Source organism: Balaenoptera physalus (assembly GCF_965194825.1).
Source record: "Balaenoptera physalus genome assembly, chromosome: 9".
In the NCBI taxonomy this organism is placed as follows: domain Eukaryota; kingdom Metazoa; phylum Chordata; class Mammalia; order Artiodactyla; family Balaenopteridae; genus Balaenoptera; species Balaenoptera physalus.
In genome coordinates this window covers 14,376,188-14,399,156 of record NC_138888.1, presented here as the reverse complement: position 1 = coordinate 14,399,156, position 22,969 = coordinate 14,376,188, and the positions used below count along the sequence as shown (strand labels likewise).

Below are 22,969 nucleotides of genomic sequence, written 5' to 3'. Positions count from 1 at the left end.
ATTTATACAAACGAAAAGACACTTTCAATTCATTTTGTTACTTGTTAGCAAACACTAGCAGTAGAGGAACAGAAATTTTTTGTGAGGAAGTATCAGGTTGTCTACGATCGTGTTGCCTGTTCCTGTGTGAATGGTCTTTATTCCCTGGATATGTGGTTCAGAAGACAAATTCCCAGGATCAACTTAGGATTTGCCTCTCTTTATTCCAAGATGAACATTCTGGCTGGTCCTAAGCTATCTCAGGCAACCCATGGTAGCCCAAGCCCTGGAACTACTGTTTAAAGTACCCCACCCATTAGGAGCCCTTCGGTCGGGAGGAGTGGTTAACAAGCTAGGATCCAGAGTCAGAGAGACCTGGGTTCCAATTCTACAACTTCACACAGATGTAGAGAACAAACGTATGGACACCAAGGGGGGAAAGCGGCGGGAGGTGGTGGTGGTGGTGAGATGAACTGGGAGATTGGGATTGACATGGATACACTGATGTGTATAAAATGGATACCTAATAAGAACCTGCTGTATAAAAAAATAAATAAAATTAAATTAAAAAAAAAATTCTACATCTTCATGCCTCTAATCCCTGGTGTCTTTGTCTGTAAAATTGGGAATGAACACGTTGGGAGGGTTAAATGAGGTAACAGGTATGCAACGCTTAGCATGGTGCTTAGAACACACTAAGTGCTAAATAAATGTCAGCAACTTATCATTCTTATTTATCTGTATTATTAAAGCAAAGGTGTGATGGCTCATAACCGTAGGGATTTTGCTGGATTCAGCCTTTCCTTCCAAGGAAATATTCCTGATTTATAGCAGTGCTTTCAAAGAGGCGATGCATTTTCTAAAGTGTCTGACTTGCTCCCAGGAAACACTGGGAATGCAGACCTCAAAATATAGAAGAAACATAGTGGAGCCTTACCCTATAACTGTCCTCAGCCCGGGTATCCAGCCTGCCCCAGGGGCAAGGCTGTTTTAGGCTGAGGTGCTTTGAGAGCTTTGAATAAATCAATCCCCAGGGTGGAGTTTGACAGAAAAGACTTAGAAAAAAAAATTCCACAAGAAACTGAATGGTGTTTAGAGTTCGGCCCTGGTGTACATGCAAAAACCCCACTGTGCCTGCTTAGATGTATTTGGCTCCCTTGAACACATTTTTAAATGAGGTCTTTTTTCCCTCCCTTTCAGTGTTTCAGCCGGTCATTTGCCACTTCTTATTCTGTCTCAGTTCTTTGTGCAGAAGGTACCAAAGACTAAAGATGCCCAGAGAAGTTTTGCATTTTACAATTCTCAGCTTTGGAATGAAGTTATCAATTCCCTCTCTTCAGACTACAGAGCAGTTATTCCTTTGCTTTGCTGGAAACTGGAGTAAAATCTTCCCATTTGTGAACTTCAACTAATCCATAGTAGAATTTTGAAGAGTTACTGGCTATCAGGTTAGCCAATTTTAAGTCAAAAGTAGAGAAAAAGTACCAGCTGGCCATCATAAACATTGCTTCAAAAAGCATGCATCTTAAATAGGTTTAATCTCAAAAACTGTGGATAGTTATTATGAACGTATACTTTCAGATGTTTTTCAAATGTTTAGAATTTTAAGGAGTCTTGGGAAACTCCTTGTAATTGATTTAGGGGATCTCTAGATTATGACATATTGCAAGTTTTTTATGACAGGAACCATATTGTATTAATTTTGTGGGCCCAGGGCCTAAACACAGTAGGTGTTCTGTAAACACTGGCATCAATCCATATGTAGGCTTAGAATATTATGTAAGAGAACACAGAACAGCAGCTGTAGAATCAATATGAAATATACAGCAGGCAAGCAACTGATATTATTAATATTTGACTTTAAACCACAAAAATAATATAAGAACCCTCCCTTCAAACTAATACCCAGTTTCTTTCAACTCAGCCTCTTTCCTCGCAGGAAGAATATATGCCTAAAATGTTCCCATTGCAGATCGCTGGGGTCAACATTCTAAACTGCTTGTGCTTTTGCAATAACCTTTCAAGTTTGCTGGACCAGTGCAAGATCAAACGCAAGGTAATCTCAAGTCTCAACGTGACAGCCTGGATTGTGAGTGAAGTTAATTCTTTCCCAGCAGACTCTCCGTGTCATTGCCCACGTGGGTGCACCCCAAACAGAGGTGCCAAGGAGTTAAGAAGTCCAAGAATGTTCAACCACAACCCGTCTGCCAAGCTGTTTGCCGAAGCTGGCCATTCAGGTGAAGATCGTTTGTATTCCAGGTCCTGTAAGCAGCAAAGTGAACATCATGCTGTGTGCTCGGAAAGATGTTAATAACCAGTGCTGGACAGAGCAGAGCTGAAAGGCGCCTTGCGGATGTCACAGTGAGAATGTGGCTGTCCCAGCTGCAAAGCCCCATTAAGAGACAATATTGAAGCAGTTGCTGCCCTGAGAAACGAGGCCTTTGACATTTCAGAAGGCCGTGTGACTGTGTGAAAGAATCGGGGAAATCCGGGAACCGAGCTGTGGTTGCTATTGACATCGCATAATAACATAAGAGCTTTCTCCCTTCTCATCACCATCATTTATGCCGACCACAGAATGGCTCTCTGGTGTCCTTAAAGGAATGCGAGGGGGACGTGCCCCATCTCTGTTCACGGCACATCAGCAATTTGTGGGGGGCAGATGGACCACATAAAACAGTGATCTGTCTATAGTACATGATGCCTTTTCTTGCAGGGGGCTAAGAAAAAATCAGAGCACCTGGAGAAGCCCACCATTATCTTCAAAAATCCCTGTGAGTTTTTCTCCATTCATGTTTCGTTACTGATACTTTGTTATGGATGAAAAAAGCCCCACAAAACTGTCATCAAACCAAACCAAAGCGAAAGAAAAAAAAAAAAAAAGCAAAACATAGTGAAGGGAAGCTTCAAACCAGAAAGCACATCAAAATCCGTTCTGCATTACTTCAGCTGAGTGGAAACCAGATGCAAAGGCCAGCCCCTTCCTCACACAGCTGGAAAGCTAAAACTATTACTCAGGGCTTGCTTACACTTCCTCATGCCCCACCCTCCTTCCAGGAATTGGGATTCCAGCTCAGTGGTGATAAGTTTCCAGAGGGGCAAACTATTTTAACAGTGAACCGCGCATGATTGGAGTAAGGAATCTGCTTCCAAGGACAGTATTTCCATTTTTAGAACGTTGTCTGGGGAAACATGAACTGATTAGTGGAAGGGCCAGGGAGCACAGACATCACACCGACAACGACAACGAAGAAGGCAAAGCACTGCTAAGTGCAGAGACAGGGGCTGTTGGAAGCCAGGCATTAAGCAGAGTGGCAGCTGTGAGGAGGCTCTCGGGAGGTTCCCGGGCGGGGGCCCTGACTGCTCTTGTTTCCAGAGTGAAAGAGCTTGCCAAGTGTCAGGCAGGTGAGTGACTTGAGTGTGCTGGCTGAAGAGGAATTTTAGGATAAGCAGAAGAGAGAAGGGGCTTATAAATTTTAAGTAATACCAAATTAGGACTTGCCATTTTGAGAATCCAAAACCCACAATCTGGATAAAACACAAAAATAAAACAAAAAGCTGGGGATGTTAGTATATTTTATTCAGGTTTGTGGGTTCTGGGAATGGTAAAATAATTCACTGATCTATTACCTGACTTATTGTAAAATCTAGAAATAAAGAGGATGATAAAATTCTGCCATGAATCAAATTGCGCTGTGACGTCAGTGATATCGAATCTTTACGAGTACACGGAATAAAAAACCATTGGATGAAGGGTACCGGATGGCCTAGGTATAGTTAAACAAAATTTTGATGGGGTCCAAATATTTTACGCTCTGAGATTTTCTTGTACTTCCCACTTAGAAAAGTCTCTTCCAATTTATTAGGCAAGGGTGTGGACTGACATGAGTAGTTTCTCAACTACCCTGAGGCAGACCAGATACAGGCCCACCTAAATTCTGGACAATTTTCATCATCCTCTTGGAGTTCTAGAACAGTGTGGAAACCAGGAGAATAAGGTACCTGCTATGTGGACTGTTGACAGAGGGTCCAGGCTGTGAGAGACTACATTTGCCTCGTGGCTGTTTGCAATGAACAGGGGTAAAGAAAGAAGAATGTTCAGTCCAGGCAAATAAAGACAAGCTACTGATGAAAATTAAACTAAAAGTTCAGCAAAGGAAATACAAATCAAATGAAATGATCAGTACCCATGAATCAAGGAAACTGGCTTTTCTTTTGTTGAAGAAGTGAAATCAATTTACATCTATATTATTCATCATTGAAGAAACATGGCGGTTTGGGCATTCACACCACAACGGGTATATTTCCCTCACTCTTCATGGTAGAAACACAAATGACGCCACACTAGCCAAAGATCTCTGTATATTTACCTATACTAAATATAAAATTCAATACGCCGTGCCACGTATTTCAAATATACCTTACATATTTTTCATCTTCTAGAACAATATTAAAATTCTTGGTAGATTAAAAATAATGGCAGTGTGAGATTATTCTGTGTAGAGTGATGAAGACCCAACAAGTTAAGTACTCAAGTTAAATAAAGCCTAAAATTTGACTTGAAAAGCCAGTATTCCTTCACATTCTTAAACTAGGATCTATAGGAAACTAGCGAATGTAGTAAAAAACAATCCTAAAAAGATAATAACATTTATCAGCATAGAACTTAAGTGTTTATAACAAAAAAAGTACAAATGAAACCAATACTTCTAAAAACTAAGGAAAATGGAATGATAATAAAAATGAATATAATCATAAAGCCAGACCAAAAAAAGTAACAAAACGAAAAACAAGCTTCTAATTACACAGAGAAATCAAGGTAGAGAGGGTAGCAGGGGCCAAATTGGTCTTTTTCTCCTCATTGTGTGCCAGTGAGACAGCCCCCCAACAGGCCTTGTGGGTGAGTCATCTTGAGTTGTTGCCACTCTGGGGGCAATACGATCGCCGAAAACCTTCAAGACCACCTTCAGGAGCTTCTCTGCTTGAGGGTCAACAGAACCTCCATTTGTCTTATAAACTCAATGGTCTCATGAGATGCTCACAGTTTTGTCCACCTCTGGCTGAGGCACCCTTTTAAGTGGAGCCTACATTTTTTGGGGTGGACTATGGCGGAGGTGGTTTGAAGGGAGGGGCCACCAAAGGGACAAGGGAGCACTGTTCTAGAGATGGCCCTGTGAGCAAGAAAAATAATCTGCCTCCCTGCATACCAACCAAACGTTGAACCTGATTCTTTTGAAAAACAGAACTGCTCTTTCCATTCCTGAGTGCATGTGGGGAGGGTTTGAGGCAGGGCTGAGGAAACAGAGCTTCTCTGCGTCACTGTGTGACAACCCCACGTTGTATGGGGACTCCTGCTTTGCAAGGGGAGAGCCCGTGGACCCTGCGTGAGGAACCAAGACTGTCACGCCCCAGTGGTCCCTCCCGTGGGCCAACTGAAAATGACCAGTGGAAAGTTACCGTTTTCTGTCTGTTTGGGCTACTTCTTCCTGATGTAGGACTCACAGATCCTGAGGTGTCCAGTTCATCAGCAGAAGACCAGGAAGACAAATCCTACGTGGGAAATAGATTCTCTTAATGATTCCATGTCCCAGAGCCACGATGGCTTTGTGATCTGCAAGTACTTCCCACCCCATCCCTATCTATCCCTCAACCCATTCCCCAGGAAAAACAAGAATCAGATGACTGCAGGAAGAACAGAACCTAATACTTCTAGTGTGCTGGGCTTTCCTGGTTGTGAGTTTGGCCCTCCTGGAGAATACAGGTGGAGCTTTGTTATTACTGGGCCGCTTGGAGCTTTATTATTTCTTAGTGCCATGGACGGGAATGGGTTGAAGTGAAGGGGGTAAAGGAATCGGCCTTACAGCTGCACGGTGCTCAGGCCGGAGAGAAACCAAATCATAGAAACAAAACATTGTCGGTCACCCAGGAGCCTGCCTTTTAGCATCAGAGAAACTGTATTTTTGCTGGCACCGCTGTTATTGTGAGTAGGTGGTTCTTTTGCCTGCAACATGTTTGTGTGTTCATAACAGGATTCCACAATTGAATGTTTGAAGTCTTACCTGCAAATGCATTTCTTAAAACCAACAATATTACCACGATGCAGTAAATTTAAAAATAAATAATAAATAAACAAATAAAGAGAGAAACAAATAAAAGTGAGCATTGAACATTTTGTATGATTTAACTGCCAGCTAAGAAGAGTTCATACCTTCTAAGGTTTGAATATGAAACTCATATGCAACAATTGGTTGTGACCTACTCTCGCAGTGTTACTGAAAGCACATGAATTCTTAAATAAACTGGGTAAAATAAAATGCCACAGTAGTGGTGGTAATAGGGTTAGCAGTAACAATTACAAGAGGTTTTTGGGATGTAACAGAATCAAAAGTAGTGTCCTATTATAAAAGTTTTTGAGTTACTTTTTTATTTTGAGCCAGACTTATAAGAGCAGTGATTGAGAGGAGACACTCTAGTCTCACAAGTACTACATTCAGAGTCTCCAAAATGGATAAAGATGATGCTTGTTTGGTCTCCTGTAGGACATGCTACACAATGCTGTCTGTTGAGAGCTTACCTGCTGACTGCTTGACATGTCTAATAACTTCTCCAGCTCCTTGATATGACGACTGACCTCCTTCAAGAGAAGTTTGAGCCGATTTCCAATCACATGCACTTTTTCTTTGGCTTCTAAACAATCTGTGCCTTCAGCATTTACCAATAGTTGGCAAGACATGTCTTGCAGTGAGGCCACTTTGAGTTGGGATTCCAACAGCTCATGCCTTATTTGCTATGAATATCATAAGAAATATTTTTCTAAGAATTTTCAATAATTTGAGAAAGTTCCAAAGGTGCACAATGACATCACTTTAACTTAGTGGACAATTAGACCTGGGCATCAGAATGCTGTGCTCACACAAGGACGGATACAGCAGCCCATGACATTTGGGAATCAGGGACCTCTGTTCTAATCCTGCCTCTGCCAAAATGTATTCTATAAGACCCCTGAATCTTTCTGATCTCAGTTTTCTCATTTGGTAAAATGATGACATTAATTCCTGCCGGGTCCACAGTAAGTACTACTGGAAGGTTCAAACTGGTGAATGTATGTTAAAGTATTTAAAATATAAAGTGTTATGCAAATGAGACATAAACTATCTTTTAAAAAGAGAAGTAAAACATTAACATATAAATATAGAAAAACTCAAGTATGTGGAGGTATACTCAGATATCTATTCAAGATTTTTAAAAAGATATATGGGTGATTCATCACTTACAACTTAATGTCTGAGGTCAAAAGTCTAGTAAAAATGCAGCTGCATAGCTATTTCCTCCTGGTTTCTAAGACCTTTATGATACTGAACTAAAAGCTGACAATTCTGTTAGGTTTGTTCGAGTGTTAAATGTTAAGAAACAGCATTTTAAAGATACAGAAAGTGACAAAATGCAAATCATTTTATCCTAATGGAACTCAAATATGCTTCTTTATCTTCTATAAAATCACTTAAGTACTCTGTACATTATATTGTCCAAAGTTCTTTTTATAAGAATCTACACAGAAATCCTGTAAATTTCCCTTTGAATTGAATACTAGGAAAAGTTTCTTGCTCCTTGAGAATTGGTTTGTTTCCTTTTTGTCAGGTAATAAAAATCATTTAACTTATCATGTTTCCCTTGTTGTCTTAGCTTTCAGAAAACTTGGTGCTAAGGTTAGTGTTGAATCTGTATACTTAATTCTTCTTAAGAAGTCTTAATGGTCTCTAATTTAATTCCTTTAATTATCAGCCACCCAATATATTCTTGGGACGTAGATTCAACACATACAGTTTAAATTTAAAATAAATGTAATTTGCCAAAGAGCTGCCTTGATAAAAACAAGCTAATTAAGATGAAGACCGTCTGAGATTTTTAGATGAGCAATGGCTTTAGAACCAGATTCTAAAGCTAATAGATATCATCTTCTATGTACATGTTTGCTTCACAGAGATGGGAAATCATGAGGGGTAAAGAAAGACTAAGAGATTATAATGGAAAAAGTAAATAAGTAGCACCACCTATAACATAACCAGACGCTGCCTGAGTCCACACATCTTACCGTAAGCTGTTTGAGATGGTCCTGAAGTATCTCTGCATCAAGGTTAGAATCAACAGGCACAATTTCATTTTTCCTTCTGTCAATGTTCTCAAGCATAAGAAGCAAACCATGACTCATTTCATGGAAATCCTAAAAAAAATATGGAGCATAAAATCATTTTGAATGAGATATTTTTCTTTCCCTCATAGCTTAAATATCCATGCTTTATAATTCCTACCGTTGGTTTTAAGATCTTATACACAACTCCTTTCTAAGGAAGGCACTAGAGCTGTCGTAATTATCTGAGTTCATGTTCTTACCAAAAGCATCTAATTTATTACTTGAGGGAAAAATTAGACATAAGGAAAATTGGCATCAAAATGCTTAATTTCTAGGGCTATAATACTATGTAGAGGGAAGCAGCTCTGCTCCTTTATCTTCCCATCTTTGAAGGCCTAAATTCAATCCCATCTCTCCATGCGTCCATGTATTCATTTATTCAAGGTACAGTTACAGAAGATCTCCAACGTGGGAGGCGCTGTACGGGGAGGCGGTGCAGGGGTGAAACCACAGCTTGGGTACCTGCTTTCAAGGAGCTATTATTACTCTTGGGGCACCTATAATCCTGGGAAACAGGCTTCCCATCCTGCTCAGATTATAACCCAAACTCCTGGCCAGGACCCACAAAGCCCTGCATGATCTGCTTCCTGACCACCTCCCAGGTCTTTCTCATCCCTTCCTTCCTCTCTGACTACTCTCTGATCACACTGGCCTTTCTTCTGTCTTTGAACACACTAAGCCCTTTCCTGCTTCTGGGACTTGCCATCTGCTTGACCTCCTTCATGGCAACATCTTTCCAAGAATCAGCTCAAACATCCATAGAACTTCCCCAATCACCTTCCCAAAGTGCTTTTTTCGGTTACTCTTATCATCAACATCTGTAAGTAGCTTGGTTAAACATTTAATTGCATTTTTATTGTCTGTCTTCCCCAACAAAAGCAGAGGCTGGGCTGTATCCTGCCTGCTTAGTGCAGTATCTGTCAGACTGTAAACACCTGGCAAATAATTGTGGTCTGAATGGATGAGTAAATATTTGTAATGCTCACTTGGATGTCCAAGAAATGTCTTTCTATGTGCTCAGAAAATACCTGTTGAACGAGTAAAGAATGAGTCGAAGGAGGAATGGTGAGGCTGAGATAAACTTGTGGGAAGAGGCTCTTGTTAGCTGTAAAGAAGTGGGGTCTTTGAACTCCTGGTCACATGTACAAATTCTCCAGTAAAATGAAAGCTTTGGGCACAAAGTTATCTCACTCAAATACTGACTTTGGAGAGTAACTGCGTCCCCCTAGTGATCTTGATAAATCAAGTCACAGACTCAGCTACACTGGAAATGTTTTGACTTCAGAGCTTGGCCGGCCCAAAGCCCCACAGACCTGACACTGCATCAGTGCGTCCTGGAGGAGGCCCCGCCACTCCTCCAGCAGGGAGCACACGCGCTCCCAGCGGCCATTCATCTGGGACAAGCGACCCTGCAGATCCTGGCTCTCCTCACTGCCAGTCTGGGTGAACTCGGAGCTGCACAGATTGATGGAGAGGATGATGGCCTTGTGGTGGTCCACAGCTTTCTGGAGCTCCTGCAGAGAGAAAGGAGAACAATCAAACAAGGGAAATAACAATAAAAATACTAAAGAAAAATAGTCTAAGACCTTTGGAAATGCTTCACCCAAATTAAAAGACCTTTTAATTAACACTGGCCTTAGCAGAATGGCTAGATAAGATACAGTGGGTGCACACCACTGGAAACCACACTGTAGTTAAAAGAGATGGATCAGATGTACGTTTGACGATGTGAATGAATCTTCAGAAAATGTGGTATAAAGTGAAAGAGAAACAGATTGGTATGGGTGACAAAACAACATTTATGTAATTTAAAATACATGTGCACACACACAAGTCCACCTTTTTCATGAATATATATGAAAAAAGAATATGTGTTAAAATTTCAGAATGGTTGCCATGGGTTTGAGGAATTGGGATTAAGAAACAGTGGGGGAAAAAGGATAGATAAATAAAATTAAGGGGAGCTTTGCAGGAAGCAATGATGGCCCTGGGGAGTGAACTAAGGAGTATGATTAACACCCATATTCCCAGCATGGGAGTTCAACAACAGATCAAACCAAACCAAACCAAACCAAACCAAACCAAACCAAACCAAACCAAACCAAACCCAAACTGGTCTCAACGCTGTGTGCATAGGCATGAAATGGGAAGCTTGATAAGAAAGCAGATTCCCAGGCCTTGGCCTCCAGCTGTTCTGACTCCACAGGCACCGAGAGTTAGTGGCCCACAGGCTGAGAACATTGCCTCTGTCACAGGGCAGATTTTTGTGATGGTAAAGAGAATGAACTGTATTTCATCAGCTAAGCAATTTAGTTTAGTTTCCCAAAAAAACAGGTGACTGATTTTTTTACTGTGTGCATTTCCCCAAAATCTAGAACTAAATTTCAAGAATTTAAGTACAAGTTTATGTATTAATAATTGAATATCTGGGTACTGTTTAAATATTCCCAGATCAAGGTAGGGTCAGTGATCCTACAAATCACATCGACTCAGGCTACATTTTCTTATAATTTCTCACCATTTCTGTTATGTTTCCAACTTGTCTTAAATTTGCACTTTTCAATGGATTCTTAACATCCCATAATGTAGATTCAACCACAGAGACAGTATAAAATTAAGAAATGTTGTAAAAAGTACTAGGTTATTCCACAGATTTATTCTCAGAAAACAGATAGGAAAGATGGGGAAGAGGTGCAGAGGAGGGTGGCTTTTTCTTATCACACAGGCTGACTTTCAAGGTCTCATTTTTCCATTCTAATCTCGCTTAGGTCTCAGACTCTGGCCAGTGTTTGTTTCATCAACTTATTTGGAATTGGTTATAATGCAACACTGCCTTACATTTTCCTGGAGAGATACTAAAGTAATTGAAGTACTCTAGAGAAAAAAGCATTTTGTAATCCAGATCATGTAAATTGCATCCTTCATCCTGAAATTGATGGAGCTGGTGCAGAGTCTATTCTATAAGAAGTTTGAGCATCTGTGCGGAAGACTCACTTCACTGTTTGAAAATTTAAAACAAAACAACTAAAACAAACCAGAAATACAGCACCCCAAAAGAAACAGCATACAGAGAACTCAGGGAGAAACAAAGGCAGTGCGCTTAATCCTTGAGCCTGGAGGGCCCGGTAGCCCTCCTCTTCTGAGGAAGAGCACAGCTTGACGTTCTCCAAACAAAAAGGCAGGACCAAGAGGCCTATTAAGAAGAAACTGAGCTCTCCATCCACAGTATGCTTACAAAAAGTCTCCACATATCAATGCATTTCAATAGCTGGGCTGAGAAGGATTTTTAAGATCTAGAGAGGGAGTTAAAAGAGGTCATCTTGTGCACTACACCCACCCAGGTCAAAATCAAATGTAAACGTCAGGTGTTTTACTGCGATTACTCCACGGGTTTTGTTTGCTTGGATTCATTTCACTGAAAATTTCTTCTGCCACTACTATAATCTATTTCAGAAGTTCTGCTGATTCCAGAATGTCAAGTGGCTTCCTTAGGTCTCCATAAACTCACACGTATAAGATCTGGGAAAGGACTCCTCTCCAACTCTAGATATAGACTTGTAGGACCCTGAGGACATAGCTGTTATTTCCTTTAAAAGAGGTTAATTAGGTCCCAGAGGTACCTGGATATTTCATGAAATTTTAATTGGTCATTTCTTAGCTACCAATTCATCAAATCATGATTATTTTCCTGGGGCTGGTTCTGCAACGCAGTCCAGCTCTCAACCCTTCCAAGCCTTCCTATAAACACTCTGATCTGGGGTGGCTGGGGAAGCGTTCGTGTCCATTTGTGCTGACCACTCCCCCGCTGCTGTGTGACCGCACAACGGCCAGGGCTAGCGGTGTCATCTGACCGGGCATGCCACGTGGCAGCTTTCTGTCTGGCGCTGCGGGAAAGGCCGAGGGTAGCTACCTTGAGCTTTTTGATCTGGAGCGCGATGGGCTGGATATCAGTGCTGCACTGCAGGCGCTGAAGCCGTTCCAGGTCCTCCTCCGTCTCCCGCAGCCAGGTCAGCACGCGGTTCAGGTCCGAGTGAAACTGCTGCCACCTCTGGGGATTCTGTTTCGTCCTCAGCTCCTTGCTCAGGGCCTGCGCCTGGAGGAGCTCCCAGCGGTCAATCACACCTGGCAAGACAGCACACGCACAGGATGGGGAGGGATTGTCCTCCACAGAGAACGTTCAGGAAATGTTTGAAACCTACGTGGGTGGCTAACTTTAAAACAGCAACAGAAAGAAAAGTAACGCCCCTGGGCATTTCTGTTGTTGTCAGCTGTAAATAACAGTATGGTGGCTGTGTTTTTCCTAGCTGCATTTTTAATGATAATGGAGAAAAGATATTAACTACCTAAGATTTAACCGCTGTAAGGAGCTGTATGAAGTAATAAGCATTAAAGTGGGTGAAGATAACATTCAACTCTTGGTTTCCTTCTGCAGGAAAGCTCTGAGAGCGTACAGAGCACACACAGAAGATCCCTGACTAGTGATTAGAGACGGTGCCTTAAAATACATGGGCCATGGGGAAAAAAACCACTGTGATTATTTTCACCTCCCCCTCTGTCCCCAGAGATCATTGTAACATGGAGGAAAGTTCTCAGGATAAAACAGTGTAGAATGAGGTCAGTGGCACAGTGGAACTCGGGGGCAATGAGGTGGGTGCTTCGAGATCTTCCATTTCACTCTGTCTTGAATTGAGCACAACCCACTCACCAGCTGTTTGGGTTTCGGTGCTATTCAGGTTAACAAAGCCAGGAAAATGCTCCTCTTCCTCGGCCAGTTTGTGCTCCAGTCTTTTCACTGAGTCTATACTGCCGCTGCATTCACCCAGCAGTTTCATCTGTTTAGACACAGAAAAGAGGCCCCCCGTCACAAAATACTCAAATTGTCATGAGTGCAAGAACTCCCAGGGAAAATATCTCTGGAGTTCCTCAAAAAGGGCAGTAGCTGTGCGCTACTTCTCTATAAAGAGTTAAGCCGCTCTGCTGAAAACAAAAAAGTCAAGTTCAAAAACATGCTTCTTAAACATGTGACACATTCATATTTACATAAAGCAATGCCTTGGAGATATACTTGGCACACGTGGTTTTGCATAAGTCTTCAAAATTTCTTTTAAAATTTATGAATCAAAACAGACTAAACCAATCTGGGATTTAACACTCAGAGCCCCCAGCTGGCAATACAATATATAGTTTTTGGCAAGCTGCTCCCTTTTTCTTAAACTGAAGTGTGGGAAGAGTAATATTACCACAAATCTCAAAGGGACGTTTATTTGTATTAAATAATTAAAATACTTAAAAGAATAAAGCAGTATTAAAGCCAGCTGTTTCATGAGAAAATTTAAGCAATCGTTAATAGATACTAAGGGAATAAATTCTAACATCAAAAGAAAAGCTTCCAACTCCGTGTTTAATATCATGCACAGTATTCAAAGATTAAAAGAACAAATCATTTCAAGACACTCCTGCTATACTGATCATAACATTTTCTTTCAAAGCCTTTAACAAATTACATTGCTATTAAGTTACTCTGATTGCTTTTGAGTGGTGTTAAGTACAACCTCAGTGATGTCGGCATGCTCATTGTGAAATTATATTTTTAAAAAAGAGGTTTCACTATAAAAGAAGTCAGTATAATAGGCCAAACCAGACAGGAAGTAAGCTCATGATTAATGAGTCTTCTGTGATTGTGAGGATATTAACGTTAGCATATATAACTAGAACGGTTCTCTCTCCTGGTTTCAAAAAGCAGTACGTGTGTGTTGTCATTAGGCTTAGGGAAATTAATTTTTCTTTCCTTTTACAAAGCGGTCTTTTGGGTGTGAAAAGAAATGATATGAGGCATAGAAGAAATTCGCTTTCAAATCCTCTCGCATAAGTATGTGTAGGAAAACAGGTAATTCTCTGAGAAAAGTTATTCGGTCGTCAGTAACCTAAGCAGAGCAAATGAAGTTATTACTTTACAAAAAGCTTCGAAAATGGAACTGGTAATACACACAATCTCTTGCCATCTTTTCCCCAAATCTCTGTTGTTAGTCAGAACTGTTTTCTCCAGAAGGAGCATACAAATAACAGAGCATTAAAAAAGTCCCAAGATCATCAAGTGAATCAAGACACCTAGGAAAAGAACTAAAACAATTCCGTGTTAGTAATCTACCAGCTAAAATCTGCTGCTCCAAGGATATTCTTGGTCAGAAAATCATTAGCTGCATTTGGAAAAATGCCTAATCACTTTCCAGAGCCAAAGCATTTTGCTGCTTTCAATTAAATGGATTTCACTCAGTTCTCCGTGTAAAGGACCAGGCTGGTCATTAGGGTAGATCAGTGGGTCTGAGCACAGACCAGTTTTGCTCAAAAGGTAATCTACTAACAGGGCTTTGTTTTGCACACACACGAGTTCAAGGGCAGCTTGGTACATGGAGAGCTGACACAACCCTCGTGCCACAGATGGACTGTTCTTTGTCACACGATTGTGATTACCAGGTACGTGTCAGGATCACGAGGGTCCGGATACTCACATAGCCTCTGTAGCTGGAGTCTAGCTCTGGTCCTGTGGGAGTTTTGCTGTGGATGATATTCTCCATTTGCTGCATCTGAAAGTGGCTGTCATCCAGGGCTTTGCCCAGTTGTTGGATCTGTGACTCCAAGGTGCTAGGATCCCCTGCAGTGTCGACCATAAGAATCTTTACAAGCTTGACATTCAAGGAGATGGTTAAGAAATTCTACAGCTAAGGCAGTAGAGAGATGGTACGTGCGTGGGTAATCATAAAGCACATTTAGTACCAACATGTTGGTGGGTTAGGAGTTCGAATTACCAGACTAATGAATGTGCTTGACCAAGAGCCCAAGCAGACTGGGTGTTGCACAAGGGGCCTGTGGTGGGTTCTAACAGCCTCTGCTTCTATTCCCTCTTCCGGCTCATCCCCTGAAAATTGTGTGTTGTAAGCTTTCTAAAGACCTCAGGTGATGGCTTCTGCTCCCCAGTAACTAGGAGGCAGTTACATCTCAGGCTCCCTCTGCAGTCACTTATCAAACAGAAAAAGACACACCCTCTAATTTTCCTTTCTGCATCTCAGTAGAAGATAGTGCCTCTGAAGTCCCAGGTGGCTGCATCATTCACTTAAGGTGGGACTTCAAGTGAACCAAGAAAAGACTAGCTCAGGATAGGTATGTGTGGAGGTACCAAACTAGCAATGGCTTGCTTTTGTTTCAAACCTGAAACAAAATCAGGAGAAAGCTAAGATTTTACCATTTCCATCCAGGTATGTTCTCACTCACAGCTTAGAACTTCTAGCTCATCTCCTTTGAGAGATGTGATATCCTTCGGCAAAATTATTGTGTGTGTGTGTGTGTATTACAGTCTTTGAATTCAACAAGAACATTGATCATCAGAGTGAAGCTAGCACAGGGTGAAAGCAGAATAAATATTAGTAAGCTTTATTAATTCTTTTTTGGAAAAAAGACCTTCTAAATACACCTGGAAGAGGTTTCTCACTGGGAATCACTCAGGCAGTAACCATTTCAGTAATGCTACTTTACTTCCTGTCCTTTTGCTTTTCTGCAAAAACTAAAGTGTAAACTAATAAACTCACAATTCAATATCCTATCACTGTGGTCAAACCCTATTCTCTCCAATGTCCTCCAAATTACTGACCCTGAGCTACAGTTTGTCTAGAGCAACATTAAGCAAAACGAGTTCCATTTTCCTTTCTTTAAGCCTTCTTGTTTCAGAAATAGTTCTGTCCTTAAAGAAGAATCTAATTCTTTTTTTTTTTTTTGAAAATCTAAGTCTTAAGATACTGTGGAATACATTCTCATGTCAAATTGCTTTATGGGGTAGTAAGACTTATTCAACTAAAAGTATAATTTTTTAGAGCTGAATATCTGATTTCACCCCTTGTCTTATATGGGACCCCTGAGATCAGGAGGATGAATGGTGGGCCTGAGGTCACACATATAGGCTGGTGGACTTGGGACCAGATCCTTGAGCCCTGATTCCTCAGCCAGAGGTGGGTCTGCAAGCCCTCCTCGAAGTCACGAAGCCAGACCTGCTACAACCAAGCAGGGCACTAAAGCACCAATGCTAAGACTAGTGTTTCCATCTCCTATTTTCTGCCATTAATGGGCATCATAGGTTCACACTTACTGAGAGTGATTACCATTTAGCAAGTTGAGCAGTTGCTTTATTGCACTTGATTATTGGAATCTTATTCTTGGTGTTGATCAACCAAATGTTTTGGTTTTTGTTTCTGAGACAGCAGTCAGAGAGGAAGGTTCTGCCTTAACATGCTTTTGGCACAGAGCAGTGAGAGGTACAGTAGATGTGCTGGGAGAGGAGGAGGCTTGTTACAGGTGAGGGACAGAGGGGCACTTTGGCTTTTGGCGCCTACCAGAGGTATTTCTGATTGCACTTTCTGTGAGTTTAACATAGGCCTCGGGACTTGCGGGGATCATTACATCTGCAAAAAGAGCACAGTCTAAGTTGACAGCTAAGGTCTGGAAACCTTGATTCCCTGATGGCAGGAAAATAACTTTCTTAGGGAAAAAAAGGAAGTTATTCATCCTCGGCAGATAACTCTTGAACATACAGAGAAGTCTGAGTACGATCACCAAAGGGTTCCTGAAATAAATCATAATAAGGGCTCACGTTGATTGAGTGTTTTATGAGCCAGGTGCTGTTCTAAGCACTCATTTATCCTCACAGAAATCCTACAGGGTGCATGGAAGTGTTATTCTCATTTTATTGATAAGAAAACTGAGGTTCAGGGGAATGAAGTTACTCATCCAAGTTTCAACAGCTAGTAGTGCCATAACTGGGATTTCAACCAAGACAGTCAGGTTCTAGAGCAGCGCTGTCCAACAGAAATAACATGAGCCACGTAGATTATTTTAAAGAGTCTAAGGGCCACAATGAAAAAGTAACAAGAAAGGGATGAAAATAATTTTAATACTTAATTTTACTAAACCAATATACCCTAATCCTAACATGTAATCAACATAAATACTATTATGCATATTTTACATGCTTTCCTTTGTGCTAAGTTTTTGAATTTTGTGTATTCGTGTAAGTGCATTTGACACAGCAAATCTCAGTCTGCACGGTCACATTTCAGTGTCCAGCTGTCACGTGTGGCTGAGGGCTACATAGTGGACAGTTCTGCTTTAGATGCAAAATGCCTAACTATTAGGTTGTACCATAAAAACAAAATAGAAACGAGAGAAATCATTTTCCTTTTAGACAGTGTCATACCCTTGGGAATCCAACTGTGAACCATCAGAAACAAGCAGAAATTCCCTTTTAGAGAATGTGTGAGATGCATTTACAAGCACTACAAATTGGCCTCTGATTATTTATTCTATTTTTACTCACCTTCCTTACAATGCTCCTCTTCCTCTGTCCATCCCTTCACTATATGTGTTTCTTGAAGTTTCATACTTCTTGTATCCCTTCATACACTCTTCCTGTGTGATCTCCTTCCTTCCCTTGGTGACCACTATGTGGAAAACTACCTAATTGGCATTTCTGGTTCCTGAAATTCAGATCCATGCATCCATCTACTGCTGGCTTTTTCCCTTGGGAGAGTCTACAGCATCTCAAGTTCAGGATGTGCACAGAGGAACTCACCACCTCCCCCTTTCTCACTGCCCTGCCCCCGTGGCTCCACAGACACCCAGAACATTCTCTCCTGCTCATGGTCCTCAGAGCCTAGGACCACCTGCATCTTTCACCAAGATGCCCAAGCCAGAAAATCACTTCAATCCCAATTCGATCAACCATCAGTGATGGAGGAGCTGTCTTATGATTTCTCATAGCTCTTCCGTTCTTTCCATTCCCAGTGCTGCTTCCTTAGTTCAGGCCACCATCATATCTGTGCCCTGGATTGTAAAACAATTCCTCTTGGACTCTCTTTCAATGTGCCCTTCTCTAGATAGTATTGAGACAGATTCTTTGAAAATATGCATCGGGACTTCCCTGGTGGCGCAGTGGTTAAGAATCCACCTGCCAATGCAGGGGACACGGGTTCGATCCCTGGCCGGGGAAGATCCCACATGCCGCGGAGCAACTAAGCCCATGCGCCACAACTGCTAAGGCGGCGTGCCACAACTACTGAAGCCCGCGCACCTAGAGCCCGTGCTCCACAACAAGAGAAGCCACCGCAACAAGAAGCTCATGCACCACAACGAAGAGTAGCCCCCGCTCTCCGCAACTGGAGAAAGCCCGCGCACAGCAATGAAGAGCCAATGCAGCCAAAAATAAATAAATAAAATAAATAAATTTATTAACAAAAAAAAAAAGAAAAAAAAAGGAAATATGCATCTGATCACATTGCCTCCCTCCTTAGAGCCCTGCTGTGGCTCTCCATGGCCTTCATGATAAAAACCAAACTCCTTTCCATGATGAACAGGTTGCTTTCTGACCAGGTCCTGGTTTGCCTTTCCACCTCCTCTTTGTTCATTCCATGCCTCCCAGTCTACAGCCTTGTCATTCTGGACAAACTCCAGGTGACCAAAAGCGCCGAGGCTAATCATAAATCCAAGATGGGCATGCTTTCCTTTCTTGCTCTGAACATTGCTGCGTCCTCCTGACCAACTCCTATTCATCCTTCAGGTCTCAGCTCAAGTCTCTTCTCTAAAGCCTCTCCTCAAAGCGCCAGCTTAGTCATCCCTGGGCTGTGCTTCTACACCACCATGTGTACATTGCTATCCTAGTGCCAAACATTTCACACAGCCGTTTCTTACTTGTCTGTGTTCCACACTAGAGTGTGAGCTCTCTGAGAAGAAAAGGAACTGTGTATTTCCAGTACTTATAAAGTGCTTGTCATGTAGTAAGAACATAAGTATATGTGGGATAAATCAGTGGCCACAATGACAATTTTATATTTGCGAATCATGTTAGTATCCAATTATTCATTTGTGTATAAGTCCCCCTAATGGGAGAAGGAAGATGATTCTGCTCAGCACACGGATTTCCAGTAGAGTATCCACTCCTTTGCATTTTCTTTCAAGCCAGCACACAGGAGGAGCTCTTTCTTACCTGAGAGACCAACAGCTCCCCTGAGGTAGAAGTCTTTATCTTCCTGACCCTCTTCGTCCTCAGAGGGCAGAGCTCTGGACACAGCAGACTCTAGGTCACGACTGAGGTCGTAGTCATGGTCCCACTCCAGAGGGATGGAGTCCACACTGGCAGGGGTGTCTCGTCCGGACCTCTCGCTCTGGAGGGGCTGGGCGAGTGAGAGGGAGGGGTTGGAGGAGGGCTGGGGGGAGAGCACGCTGTCTGCGGAGGTGTCACGCCAGTGGAGGTCCGACAGAGCTGCAGCCTCCTCCAGCTCCAGCTCCCGGTCAGAGAGGTCGTGCTCGTCATCTGGGAGCTGGAAACGCAGTCAAGCCAGCCCTGTTACCGCAGCGGTCAGCTGACCCCCTTCCCACTCTGTGCTCTGCCTTTCACCAAATCTCAGCACTCAAGCTTATCGGGACCACATTCCTACCTCGCTGGGGGTAATTTTAAACTTCCTATCATCAAATAAATAAGTATCTTCTGATAACTTTTTAAAATGTCTTATACATTAATCTAGTAAATTCTCAGTTTTATCATGGAAAAATGGAAATAATATTAAGACCTACTTCAAAGCATTGATATAAGATTAAATAAGATAATGTAAATAAAGGCAACCTAGTACCTAATCTGCAACACAGTAAGTACAGAATGGCACATATCAGGAGCAAAAGGGAATTACTAATAAAACCTTAGCTGGTCCTTTTATACCTTATATCCCAGATATAAAATATATTTTATCACAGAAGATTCCAAATATTCTAATAATAGCATCTTGACAATGAGATGTGATTATGGTAGCAATTAGGGAAATGGAAGAGAAAAAAGAAATTCAACTAAACAACTTCATCAATTGAGCCACTGTTTACATTGCTCACTTTCATTCCCTTGTTTCTTCTAGAAGCTTCTTTATCTTCCATGGAAGATGTGTACCAAGTACTCTTCTAAGCTCTTTATATGTATATATGTTAACTCATTTCATGCCCAAAGCAATCCTTTCTACAAGGTAGGTACTGTTATTAAACCAGTTTTACAACTGAGGAAACCAAGGCAAGTGACGTGAAGTAACTTGCCCAAGGTGACGTAGCCAGAGCTGGGGCTGGAACCCAGGCACTCTGGCTCCAGAGTCCGAGCTCTTGCCCACTCAACGATGTTACCTAAGTCCACATTATTAATTCTCTTTAGATTTCATGATAATGAAAAAACAACGTCACATACAGGCAGGCGAATCAGTTTCTTATGGTATCTTTCCACACGCCCGAAGACCTCCTGACAGTAACGTCGGAGTTCATCCAGCTCTTCTTCAATGAACGTGGCATCCAGGGGTTCACTCTTTTCTATCAGCTGTTCTCCTTGGGCAATTATCTGCTCAATCTTATTGCGGTTCAATGAGATTTCCTGCTGGAAGGCCTAGGGAGCACATATTGCATGTAATTTTTTATTACTCACTTGGACATGAAGTAATTCTAAAATACATATTTAGAAAAACCATGTAGGGGATATTAAATTTACCATAGACAATGACAAGCCAAGAGGCTATGACTTTCTAAAGTAAAACATAAAAATTTTAAATCAGAACAGGAGGCAGAAATGGCATTGTTAGAATTCCATGACCAGAGAGGTGCCTTTCACTAATAAAATTTACCACCACAGACAGTGCGGGTAAGAGAATCACAGGAACAAACATTCAAACCCATCATAAAGTTGACAGCACTGGTGGCCCCTGATGAAAAGCAATGGTAAGCAATACAGTGCCACTGAAATAAATTTAGCATTTTAAAGAATTATATTGGATATTTTAATTTTAGATTTCCTGACATGTCAAACATGACGAAGGAAAGCCATCCAAATGACAATGTCACAAATTCTTCTCAGATGATTTTTTAAAATTGTTTCAGGACATAAGCAGGAAAGATTATAATTATTTGAAAAACAGGTAATTCTGGAGGATTATTTAGACTCATTCTATATGATTCAAAACAGTTCAGCTACAGGGGACAAGTTTCAGGGGATAAATTTTAACTCAACACAAGAATAAACTCTGGAGAAACTTCCCTGGTGGCGCAGTGGTTAAGACTCCGTGCTCCCAATGTAGGGGACCCGGGTTCGATCCCCGGTCAGGGAACTAGATCCCACATGCATGCTGCAACTAAGAGTTCGCATGCCAAAACTAAGGGGCTGGCGAGCCGCAACCAAGGAGCCCTCCTGTCGCAACTAAGACCCTATGCAACACCCCCCCCCCAAAAAAAAAGAATAAACTCTGGAATAGTTGAAATTGCACAATAATAAAAAGACTGCCAAGGGAGAGGGAGGGTGTTAATAAATGCCATGACCCTGCCAGAGTCCAAAAAGAAAAGATTCAACTACCACTTGGTAGAAAATGAAGCTTTAAAATATTGATTTACCTGTGAAATGACTTGCAAGAATTGAGGTGAAGGGAGGGATGGAGAGAGAGAGGCTGGGCAGAATACCAGGGCTATTTTATGATTTTTTTATCCTGAGAATCACTGATTAAAAGTAACTTCCTTGTTTTATTATAACAACCTTAAAGTTATGGGCATCATGACTATTCTTTAAAAATAAAAATCTATCTTATCTTGGGAGGAAAATTTCACAAGCTGCATTGCATATTATTCAAGATGTTAAACACTCTTCCTTTCAGGGACTCCTTATATCTAATATATATCCATCCCCATTTAAAATGTTTAACTAGCCACTGTGTTTGAGTTATATACTGAAACATACCAACCATGCTTAAAAACTAACTTGGCACCTAAGAATGTAGACTATGTGGAATGAAATCCCAACACGAGAAAGTTGAACTGCTCTGGATCATGTGAGTCAAACAATTTGAAGGTGCTAGAAACAAATCAGAAAAAACAACAAGAACTAAAAACAACAATCCTGGCCATCAAGTTAGTAATTAAAGTGTATATGTTAATGGAAGTTGTATCTCTGGGTAATGTTCTTTATTTCATTTTTAATATCTTTCTTATTTTCTGAATTTGTTTTCAATCAAGAAGAACTAATTTTTTGGACTTCCCTGGTGGTGCAGTGGTTGGGAGTTCACCTGTCAATGCAGGAGACATGGGTTCAAGCCCTGGTCTGGGAAGATCACGGAGTGGCTAAGCCCATGCACCACAACTACTGAGCCCACGTGACACAACTACTGAAGCCCGCGCGCCTAGAGCCCGTGCACCACAATGAAGAGTAGCCCCCGCTCGCTGCAACTAGAGAAAACCCGCTCGCAGCAACAAAGATCCGATGCAGCCCAAAATAAAAATAAATAAATACATAAATAAATTTATAAAACAAAAAAAGAACAGTTCTTTAGTATGTTCTCCACAAAAGTATCTAAAAAATCCTTTCCTCTTCAGACTCTCTTAGCACTGATAATTTGAAGAATAACCCCTAATTTATTACCTTGAGTTGCTTTATTTTAGCTTGAACATCACACTCGGAAAAATGCTCAATGTTAGTGAGCTGCAAATCCATCTCTGTCAGCCACACCAGGATGCTGTCCCGTGCAGTCTCAAACTCCTCCCGCTGGCCAATGAAATGCTGGATGTGAAAAGAAAAGAATAAAAGTGAAAAAGCCCACAAACACGTGCTGAGATGGAACCGTCAATTCCAACGTTCTCCTGGAAAGTCATTTTCTCAATGAGCAACCAGAGCCCTGCAATTTTTTACCATATAAATTCATGCTGGATACCTCAACCTCTTGCCATCCCAGTCTTACAAAGTCACTGAGACTA

At 41.5% G+C, this 22,969-nt stretch overlaps 1 protein-coding gene across 12 annotated transcripts in view; it reads right to left on the bottom strand.

Moving 5' to 3' along the window:
* The window catches only part of SYNE1 (spectrin repeat containing nuclear envelope protein 1), a 442,116-nt gene that overhangs the window by 4,757 nt on the left and 414,390 nt on the right, over window positions 1-22,969 (bottom strand). For 9 of the 12 annotated variants that reach the window (XM_082474323.1, XM_082474327.1, XM_082474328.1 and 6 more), the window contains 12 exons: window positions 22,638-22,775; window positions 20,433-20,624; window positions 19,197-19,530; window positions 16,552-16,620; window positions 14,680-14,822; window positions 12,876-13,002; window positions 12,081-12,292; window positions 9,484-9,684; window positions 8,072-8,200; window positions 6,554-6,766; window positions 5,437-5,529; window positions 3,982-4,040 (listed from right to left, as the gene is read on the bottom strand). In XM_082474323.1, the coding sequence (XP_082330449.1) occupies window positions 3,982-4,040; window positions 5,437-5,529; window positions 6,554-6,766; window positions 8,072-8,200; window positions 9,484-9,684; window positions 12,081-12,292; window positions 12,876-13,002; window positions 14,680-14,822; window positions 16,552-16,620; window positions 19,197-19,530; window positions 20,433-20,624; window positions 22,638-22,775 (1,910 nt within the window). The remainder of the gene's footprint in view (window positions 1-3,981; window positions 4,041-5,436; window positions 5,530-6,553; window positions 6,767-8,071; window positions 8,201-9,483; window positions 9,685-12,080; window positions 12,293-12,875; window positions 13,003-14,679; window positions 14,823-16,551; window positions 16,621-19,196; window positions 19,531-20,432; window positions 20,625-22,637; window positions 22,776-22,969) is intronic. The other 3 variants (XM_082474334.1, XM_082474324.1, XM_082474326.1) reach the window with 1 other exon arrangement.